Source organism: Benincasa hispida, chromosome 6 (genome assembly GCF_027475165.1).
Source record: "Benincasa hispida cultivar pf3 chromosome 6, pf3_genome.v1.1, whole genome shotgun sequence".
In the NCBI taxonomy this organism is placed as follows: domain Eukaryota; kingdom Viridiplantae; phylum Streptophyta; class Magnoliopsida; order Cucurbitales; family Cucurbitaceae; genus Benincasa; species Benincasa hispida.
The window spans coordinates 1,634,347-1,645,532 of record NC_143483.1 but is presented as its reverse complement, the minus strand read 5'-3'; the positions used below and the strand labels follow the sequence as shown (position 1 = coordinate 1,645,532).

The 11,186-nt window shown below is 31.6% G+C and overlaps 1 protein-coding gene across 1 annotated transcript; it reads left to right on the top strand.

Annotated features, from left to right (window-relative positions):
• The first annotated feature begins 8,745 nt into the window (after positions 1–8,745).
• Positions 8,746–10,634, top strand: LOC120079891 (exopolygalacturonase-like). Its single transcript, XM_090314749.1, has 4 exons — positions 8,746–8,877; positions 9,257–9,556; positions 9,759–10,277; positions 10,377–10,634. The coding sequence occupies exons 1-4, from the start codon at positions 8,746–8,748 to the stop codon at positions 10,632–10,634; spliced, it is 1,209 nt and encodes a 402-aa protein (XP_090170875.1).
• The last annotated feature ends 552 nt before the right edge of the window (positions 10,635–11,186 follow it).

The window sequence follows — 11,186 nt, the reverse complement described above, 5'->3', positions numbered from 1 at the left end:
TCTTCCCTCTATAAGCCAACCTGGCTCTGATACCAACTGTCACAATCACTCTTTCGGAAGCTTCTCTTAGCGATTGTGCGGCACTTGTTCCCGCTCACGAACAAGTCAGCCAACTCGAATACGGACTACCGATGGCACACCGAGTGCCTCTCGCAACCTCCACCCCCGTTTTAGGGAAAACGGTTTTAGAGAACGGGTTTAGAGAAAAGGTTTTCGTAAGAAGTTTTGTGAGTGTGAATAAAGAAAGAAAGATTGTAGTAGACTAGAAAGCAATAAGCAACAACAACAGCTTTATAGAGTACTACTCCGGGTATGAGGAAGTGATGGTTAGTCTTATCCCCATATAGTGCATTCTGAACAAAAAGCCAACTGGCGCCCTTGCATATGCAAAAGGGCGAGTGGTCACTTACAATGAAAATGTAAAGAAAGCAAGCTAACTAAGCTAATACAATACAAGATATGAAAGTATGCTAGAAGGGGGTTAGATTGGGCATGCGGCCATGGGCAACAGACCCTGGACAAGCATGACCGTTACACCGTGCACTCACTCCTTACACACCCACATGCAGCACTTACGCTCAACCACACACACACTCCTACGCTCTTGTTAACGCCTAGCTTGACCTGCCAGCAGCTTGCTTATCCCTCGAATGTTGCTGCCTGTTTATTCAATCACCAATTTTCATATTTCAAACCTCACGCATAAATAACTTAAATTTCAAGCATTATTTCGAAGAATCTCCTTCTACAAACTTGAAAAAAAAATCATTTATTCTTCCTTATCTAAAAAATTGAGCTCCAGATTTCTTCTATCAAGCTTATAATTCATCAATCTTTCTACCTTGCCCGATCACATAAAAAAGCTTGGAATACTTGGGAGATTCTTAAATCCTTAATCTGAATTTGTGGAAATCTTCTCTTGGCAGCCCCAGTTCTTGATCAACAACCCTCAAACTTTAATTTAGCAGAATCTTTTCTCCCTTAGCACACGTGAATTGGCCAAACTGACTTCTTCTTTCAACCTCCCTTTATATACTTGAGAGTGCATGACTGTGATGCTTACTTAAAGTGACAGCTAGTCCACTAAGTAGGATTAGTGCATCTAAACACGATAGTTGGCCCACTAAGGTCAGTGATTAAGTTGAAATCTCTTATTCCTTCACTGCATGGGCTACATTCCATTGCATAGGCTAGTTGCACACATAGCCCCTCACTCGGTTAGCGCGTCTCCATCCTTTGCAGCTTGCCTTCACGGCTTAGGCCTTTGTGTTGATGCATGCTGCTCATCACTACTTCGATGCCTTCTATGTACACTTCAACGCCCCCCCTGAGCCTATACATGTGCCCTCGTCTGCCGCACACACCTCAACCTCTCGGCTATCACCTCACACACTCATGCTTAGGCTTGGCCCTTAGATAACGCACACCTTACACCTCACGGCCCGCCTTGCCACTGCCTTGGCACCTTTCCTAGCCTCCTTAGACAAATTAGACTGCCACATCATCCCGCACCTTGGCCTTACCAAGCGCATGATGGCTAACAATGCATGACTTACACACTTAGCCATTTTTCTTCTTGCTACTAGGCTTCACCTTGCATCCTTTCTACCTAAGCGCCTAGATTTTCCACACTTAGAATGTTTTCTTTTCAACTCTCTTAAGCCTCTTCCCTACAATACATTCATATAGTAGAATTAACCACTCATCAAACCAATGATTTAAACATGCTTAAATAGGAAAATAAGGCCTAGGGTTTACATCATATCTATATATTTTTGTTGTTTCATCCAATTAGAATATTGAGTCTTAAGGATTTTCAAGGTCGAGAGAGAAGTTAGAAAAGAATTATGAGGATCTTTAAAGTTAGGAATGATTAAGGAACAACTGAGGATTGATTTTACCTCTGAGATAGGATTGGATTCCCGGATAACACTTTCTCTACTTGTCTTTAATTTTCCTCTGTAGTTTTGGTATTTTGAATTTGGGTTCTATCTGTGGAAGCCGTGTTTTGTTGATTTTCTCATTGTTGTAGGATTAGATGTAGTTGTTGATTATTTCAAAACTCTAATGTCGATCTTGTTTTCAATTGGCATTGGTACTTTATGGCATGTTTATTCCTAGGGCTTTTGAGTGTTTGTACATCATTTGAATGAATTCTTCATGTATAATCTTGTTGTAACAAAAAAGTTTAGGTTAGATGATGCATGCTAAATTAGCATTTGACTATACTAACATAATAAAAGAATGGTAGAGATTGTTGATGAAGAGTCTTAATGTTTTGTTTAATTGACTAATTTCAAGATATTATGAATTAGTAATTAGGTGAAAGAAAGTGTTGACTTTGTAAGGGGCAGTATGAATAAAAGACTTATAGATCTAGGTATTATGTTAATTAGTTCCAGAATTAAAACAATTGAGTTTAGAAGATCCATAGATGAAATCTACGCCCTAGGACGCTTCTTTCTTGAAAATCTCTATACTTGATCACTTTAATTGTTTTTTTTAGTTTAGTCTTAGATTAATATGTATTAAAGTAGAACGATTTCTAAGTAACTAAAAGAATTGAAAGATTATTTTAAGTTATATTATAATTTGATGCTTGCGATTGTACGACATCATTCCTCTCTTCTCTCTCCTCTCTTGCCATTCCCTCCATAAAGAAATTATGTGTTAAAAAAAAGATGAAAAGGTATAAATAATTAAAGGTGAGGATAGACTAGACATTTATTAAAAAAATGAAGGACAAAATGGAAAGATAGAGATCTCCTCTCATAACACCTTTTAGATATAGAATAGATGAAATAATTAGTATATTATAGGGCTTCCCTATTTAGGTTTTCAAATGATTTAGATGATATAATTAGTATATTATAGGGCTTCCCTATTTAGGTTTTCAAATGATTTTTTTTCTTAGTTATCTTTTAACTTTTATAAATAATTAACTTACCTTTAGTTTGGAAATATTTAATGATCAATAATGTTGTAAAAATAAAGAGAAAAATGGCACATCCCAGCAACACGGATATGAAGAAAATATAATATAATAACAAAATATAAAAAAAAATTATGTAAATAGAAAACATGAAAATTTATGGAGATTTAAAATTCTCCAATCATTTCTTTTCTTTTCTCACCAATGTGCATATATTACAAAACTCTCCAAATGCCATTATTTATAAGTAATTTGGCAATTAGGAGGTAGATTACATGGACACTAATAGTGTGTAATCTTGAGACACATGTACAACACCTGAAATAATGGGCAAATGTCACTTGGTCCTTTGACACTGAGAATGGGTATCTACTTTACCCATATATTATAATATTTATAATACTCCCCCTTAGATATTTATTATATATATATATATATATATATATATGAAATATGCCTCATATTTTCTCCTAGGAAAAAAACCTAATGGGAAAAAAAATCTTAGTGAAGGAAAAAGATTACATATTTCATATAATTTATACGTCTAAAAGAATACAACGTATTTTCTCCCCCTCACAGAAACATCAATTGAGATCTCTGAGTCGCCACATTCCAATGTTTTGCACCAATTTTTGAAAGTTTACAATTGGTAATGATTTTGCAGATAAGTATGCTAGATTATCTTTCGAACAAATTTGTTGTACAGTAATGTCACCATTTTCTTCAAGATCACGAGTGTAGAAAAGCTTGGGTGAAATATGCTTTGTTCCATTTCCTTTAATATATCCTCCTTTGATTTGGACTATACATGCTGTATTGTCTTCGTATAATATAGTTGGAAGATTTACTAGAAGACGAGCCACATGTTCTACGAATGTGTTGATTTATTGATCTTAACCATACACATTCTCGACAAGAATTGCAAGAATTTCAGCATGATTTGAGGAAGTGACCATTATGGTTTATTCCACTGATCGTCGTGATATAGCAGTTCATCCACATGTGAATAGATAACTTGTTTGAGATCTAGCTTTGTGTGGATTAGATAAAATCCAAAATATACACAATCAACTAGATCAAAGTTTGATATATTTGAAAAAAAAACCACATCGATCATTCTTGGAGATAACAGGGTATATGCTTAATTCCATTCTAATGTCTTTTTTTTGGAGAAGAACTATGTTAACTAATAAATTTACTGAAAATGCAATGTCTGGTCTTGTATTATTAGCAAGATACATAAGTGCACCAATTGCACTAAGATATAGTACTTCGGGTCCAAGTATTTCTTCATAATCATCTCAGGCTCGAAATATATCTTTCTTCACATCTAATGAATGGACTTCCACTGGAATGTTTAATGGATGTGCTTTGTCTATATAAAACCTTTTCAAAATTTTTCCTGTATAAGTTGACTAATGAACAAATATCCCATATGCTAAATGCTCAATTTGCAAACCAAGGGTTAATTTTGTTTTTTTAAAGATTTTTTATCTCAAGTTCTTTATCAAGATATTCTATTGCCTTTGAAAGCTCTTGAAGAGTTTCAATTATATTTAAATAATTAACTATACAGTTATTATAGCAAATTATGACTGCCATTTGTTTAACAAAACACACGGACATATTGGATTATTTTGATATCATTCTTTCAACAAATATCCACTCATGCAATTGTACCACATTCGTTCTGATTGTTTCAATCCATATAGTGATCTCTGTAACTTTATTGAATACAATTCTAAAAATTTTGATTTATATGTTTTAGGTACCTTAAATCCTTCTAGGATTCTCATATAAATATCATTATCAAGAGATCCATATAAATACGTTGTGAATACATCCATAAGATCTATATCCAAACTTTCATACAAAGTCAGACCAATTAAATATCTTAGTGTAATTTCATTCATCACTGGAGAATATGTCTCCTCATAATTAATGTCAAGTCTTTATGAAAAATCTTGTGCAACTATTCTTACTTTATATTTTGTGACCTCATTATTTTAATTTCTTTTTCTCACAAATATCCATTTGTATCCCACAGATTTGACACATTCTAGTGTTGGGTTTATTGGTCTAAAAATTTGATGTTTTGAAAGTAAGTTTAATTCTGCCTCGATTACTTCTTTCCACTAAAGCCAATCTTTTCTATGTCGACATTCTTCAATAGATTTTAGCTCAGAATCCTCATTTTAGATATAATATCAAGAGCAACATTATACGCACAAATGTTGTCAATAACTACATTAGTTTGATTTCATCTTTTTCCTGTCATAACATAGTTTATTGAAATCTCATTATTATCTTTAGGTATTTCACCTTCTTAATTAATTTGACTATCAGTCGTGTTCAAGATTTTTTTATGGATATTTACATTATTAACCAGGTCTTTTTGACTATCAACTATTTTTCTTTTTCGAGGATTTTTATTTTTGGACCCCAGTGGTCTACCATACTTCTAGCATGTTCCAAACTCATTAGTGACAACTTGCTATGTTGGGATATCAATTTTCAATGGAACATATATAGTTGGTATATGTGACTTAGTTACTTACTTTACATCTATAAATACATTTGGTAACTGATTTGCTACATTTTGAAATGAATTATCTTTTGAACTTCAAGTTAACAATGATCTGTACGGGGATCTAAATAAGATAACAACGATGTATTCCATGTAATTTCTTCTTCCAACTTCATAATTCATCCCTTTAATTTTGGAAAATCTGTCTCATTAAAATGATAATCAGCAAATTGTGCAGTAAATAAATCGCATGCAGGGGTTTAAGATATTTAATAATTGATGGAGAATCATATCCAATATATATTCCTAACCTCCTTTGAGGATCCATCTTAGTACGTTGTGGTGGAGCAATTAGAACATATACTGCATATCCAAAAATTCTCAGATGAAAAATATTTGGCTCAAGGCTGTAAGCTAATTGTAATTGCGAGTACTTATGATAAACTACTGGCTTAATACATATAAAAGACGTAGCATGCAAAAATAACATGACCCTATATAGATGTAAAAAGTTTAACGCTCGCAAACGTTTTAATAATGATTCTGCTAAACTATTTTGTGTATGAACATGAGCTACAGGATATTCAACACTTATCCTAATTGATCTACAATAATTATTAAAAGCTTGAAATGTAAATTCACGAGCATTATCAAGACGGATGATCTTAATTATATAATTAGAAAATTATGCTTTTAACTTACTTATTTGAGCAAGTAATCTTGCAAATGTAATATTTTGACTTGATAATAAACACATGTGGGACCATCTATTAGATGCATCTATTAATACTATAAAATATCTAAATGGTCTACTTGGTGGGGTAATAGATCTACATATATCACTATGAATTCGTTTTAAAAATGCAGGTGATTCAATTCCCATTTAAGATGGTGATGGTCTAATGATTAATTTACCTTCAAAGTAAGTATCATGCACAATTCATTAGATTGAAGAATCTTCTAGCTCTTTAATGAATGTCCATGTGAATTCTCAATAATTCTTCTCATCATTATAGATCGTGGATAACCCAATCGGTCATGCCAAATTGTAAATATGCTTGGATTGATGAACTTCAAGCTCATTGTTGCATATGTTTCAATTACTCGTGTATGAGTATAATATATCCGGATGATAAAGCAGACAACTTTTCTAGTATCATCTTTTCATGTGAGATAATAGATATAATATAAAGATATTCGATCTTATCTTTTTTATCAGTCTCAATTTGATAACCATTGCAATGTATATCTTTAAAACTTAGAAGATTTCACTTTGATTAACTAGAGGATAATTCATTGTCAATTGTAAATTTTATTCCTCTAGGAAAAATAATATTTTCTTTTCCAACCCTTAATTAAATTTACAGAATCTGATACCGTATTGGCTTTTGCAAAATATTTTTACTTGTAAGTATTGTGTATATAGTTGCATTGTCTGCTAGACATAGATCTTCTTTGCTCATTTTTTAATAATCAAATATATGAAAATGATCTATGTTACTTCATTAAAAGAAAATAATTACAATAAGAAAAACAACACTTGGAATATACAAAAGTTAACATTAACTAAGAAAAAAATGAAGATAGAAAAAAACAGACAACATTAACTCTAAATATTCTTAAAATCAAAAGAAACACTCGTTATGCCACCACTATTGCTAATTTTCTTTTCAGGAGATTCAAAAAAGTCCACCACATTCAAATTTGTCATATGGGATGGTCAAATATATCATTATTCTAGTATGCAAAATTTGCTTCTACATTTTTCCTTTTTTCCTTCAGAGAAGCTTGATAACTATCAACTAAATATTTTGTTGTACAACATATACGTGCCTAATGACCAGTCACATCACATCGAAAGCATTTCTATTCAATATTTCTTGAACTTTTATCTTGTTAAGCTTTTCCTTTATGATCATCAGTTCAATAACTCAAAATACTGTTTAAAACATTTCTCTCGATATTGCTGTAGGAGCATATTTGAAACATGAAATGTAAAAAAAGTCTTTTCTAACATACCAGTATTAGTCATTTTCTCTCCGCATAACAAAAATTCTGAACTGATTTTAAATAATGTGAAGTTGTAATCACCTATTGATTTAAAATCTTGTAGCCTCCATGCATCCACTCATAATGAGTTTTAGGAAGAATAACTGTTTTTAGTTATCATACCTATCTTTCAAGATACAAGGATCTTTTATTGTAAGATAGTTCATTTTCAATTCTTCATGAAGATGACGATGGAGAAAAATTATAACTTTTTCTTTGTCCTGACTGGATGTCGTATTTCCGTCTTTAATTGTTTCCCTAAGGTTCATAGCATCTAGGTGGATTTTGGCGTCGATCACCCATGACAAACCTTAAGAAATTAAAACTCGCAACCCTTGACATTAATGACAAAATATTGTATTTATATTAGAAATTCAATATATGAAAAATAATATTTAATTTATTAATTATAATAAAGAGGAGAAAAATGACCTACCTTTAAGACCTACCTTCATCTGAGGAATCGATAGAAACTCGTGTTGATAACATGTTGTAAGAGTGAAGAGCGAAATGGTGCATCCCGACAACATGAATATGGAGAAAATATATATAGTAATGAATGATAAAATAAAATAAAATAAAATAAAAAAATATAAAAAATATCATGTAAATAGAAAATATGGAAATCTATGAAAATTTAAAATCCTCCATTCCTTTCTTTTCTTTTCTCACCAATGTACATATATTACAAAACCCACTAAATGTCATTATTTATAAGTAATTTAGCAAGTAGGTGGTGGATTACATGAACAGTAAGTGTACATCGATTAATGGGCAAATATCAATTAGTCCTTCAACACTAAAAATGGATGTCTACTTTGCACATATATTATGATATTTATAATAAATAGACAAGTTTTAATTTCCAAGCCTTACTTTAAATGACCCTTTTTTAAATAAATAAAAAAAAAAAGGAGATTGAGCAAATGACCACTTATTTTTGTTTAGTTTGCTCCCACAAAGCTATTTTCGGTGCATAGAGAAGTTTATGGAATAAACTTGGGTAAAGGGAAATGCTTAATCTTAGACACCAATAGATTGATGTAGGTTTTGACAAGTAGCACAATTAGTTATGAATAATTGGAGCAATGGAGAAAGCTAATAATAGAAACTTTTGCATGGTTGTTTGATATCTCCCTTACTTTATAAATACTTCAAAATGAAGATAGAATATTCACACTTTCCAAAAATACTCACAAAGAGATCAGAAAAGAATATAAGAAAGAAGAACAACAAGATGAGTACGATGTTGAACTTGATGACTCTAACCGTCATACTATTATATGTTTCTAAAACGAAAGGCCAATCTAGTGATACTATTTTTGATGTGACAAAGTATGGTGCTGTTCCTAATGGTGATATAACTCAGGTAAAAATCAAATGTTTAGACCCGTTTGATAACTATTTGATTTTTTTTAAAAAAAAAAATTAAACTTACAAACGCTTGTTTGACCTATTGATTTCTTTGTTTTATTGTTTACCTTTTAGGAGTGTTTTTAAAATATAAATATTTTTTTTTTGAAAAATAATAACTTACTTTTATTTTTGAAATTTTACTTAGAATTCAATTGTTTACTTAACAATGATAAAAGGCATGGCAAGAAAAGTGTAAGAAACTAGAAATTTTTTTAAAAAGACAAAAAAAAAAAAAATCAAATGATTATAAAAATAGAGCTTTAATATATCAATATTTGAGAGAGAAAAAAAACTCTACACGTGACATTTCATCCTAATTATATTTTAAATAGGCCCTAACAAATGCATGGAAGGATGCTTGTGCATCAAAGAGTCAAAGTACAGTAATTATTCCAAACGCGGGTTACAAGTTAAGTGCGATCCAGTTAGTAGGCCCTTGCAATAGTTCAATCGGAATTCAACTCCAAGGGACATTGCAAGCACCAATAGATCTGACAGGTGAAGATTGGGTTCATTTCAAATATATCGATCATTTTTCATTGACAAGTGGTGGAGTTTTTGACGGACAAGGAAAACAAGCTTGGGAAAGCAATGATTGTGATAAAAACCCTAATTGCGCAAGAATTCCCATGGTAAGTACATTTAAATTATCTAATTAACAATTTTAGTAGCTTTCTCATTTCCAGCGTCTATACCAATCCAATTGCAATCTATATTGTGATTAGAATTTTAATTATATCAAACTAAACATTCATGTATAGTTCTTTTTTTCAACTAAATGTGTACGTTTATTTTATTATTATTAATATATATTTTTATTTTGGGAATATGCAGAGTTTGAAGTTTAGTTTTATCACAAACTCAATTGTGAGTGACATAACCTCTAAAGATAGCAAGAACTTTCATGTCCAAGTATTGGGTTGTAATAACCTTACGCTCCAAAATGTAAATATAAATGCACCAGAAAATAGTATTAACACTGATGGAATCCACATTGGACGTTCTATTGGAATTAATATCATCAATTCAAACATTGGCACTGGAGATGATTGTATCTCACTTGGAGATGGAAGCAAAAAAGTAACAATTACCAATGTGACTTGTGGGCCTGGACATGGTATCAGTGTAGGAAGTTTAGGAAGGTATGCTGTTGAAGAACCAGTTGAGGGACTTCAAGTTAAGAATTGTACATTAATGAATACATCAAATGGTTTGAGAATTAAAACATGGCCAGCTTCTCCTTCTGCTGGAACAGCTTCTGATATGCATTATGAAGATATAATTATGGTCAATGTCAGCAATCCCATTCTCATAGATCAAGAATATTGTCCATACAACAAATGTAATAAGGAGGTAATGTAGTTATGAGACTTTTTACTTTTGACGATTTTCCCTCAGTTGAAGTATTTCAATCAAAACTCAAGTAACCATGGTTTCTTTCTTGCTTTTCAGATTCCATCTAAAGTGAAGATTAATAAGGTTAGTTTCAAGAATATTAGAGGTACTTCTGGTAATGCAATTGCAGTAAAGCTTATTTGTAGTTCTAGTATTCCATGTGAAACTGTGGAGCTAGCTGACATTGATCTCACTTACAATGGACGCGAAGGCCCTATTTCATCTCAATGTGCAAATGTGAAACCCATTGTTTATGGGAAGCAAAACCCTCCTGCTTGTTCTTCTCTTGCTCCCAATTCTTCGCCACCAGCTTAAGCTACTTCTACAATGATCCATTTAATACAAAAATTTTGAATGTTATTTTCTTTACATATATACTAAGTATTTAGTCTATATGGTACAAGGGAATTTTGTTTGTTAAAGAGAGAGAATTTTGTATTTGCATATTGTTTTAGCACTCAAGTTCTTATACAAAAAACTTGGAGTGAATATATCCTATTTTGAATTTTTTAAATGAAGACATTTCTTTCCTTTAAGTATTCTTTTGGTTTATTAGTTATACCAAATAATCTTGTAATTCAAAATTTTGTCGCAAAATCCTGGAAAAACATGGATGCATTCCATATATTTTGTAGGGTATTTCTTATAATAAATAATTGGTGTTCTTTTTCTTTATTTTTTCTCTTTAATGTCGATTCTTTTTGGTACTTAAAAAATCGAATTTTGTTTAGTTATTAATGAATTTTTAGGACAAAATTTTAGAATTTTTTAAATCTATTCTTATCGCATACTACTTAATCCATCTATGCTCAAAAGATTTGTAGGATATTTGTATTAGATTGAGTCAGCCAAACATAGTTAAGTATT

Bases quoted from the DNA above. Each gene is read 5' to 3' on its own strand.
- LOC120079891 (XM_090314749.1), top strand. From the start codon at position 8,746: ATGAGTACGATGTTGAACTTGATGACTCTAACCGTCATACTATTATAT. The intron at 9,557-9,758 runs GTAAGTACATTT...GGGAATATGCAG, and splicing joins ATTGCGCAAGAATTCCCATG to AGTTTGAAGTTTAGTTTTAT. The intron at 10,278-10,376 runs GTAATGTAGTTA...CTTGCTTTTCAG, and splicing joins ACAACAAATGTAATAAGGAG to ATTCCATCTAAAGTGAAGAT.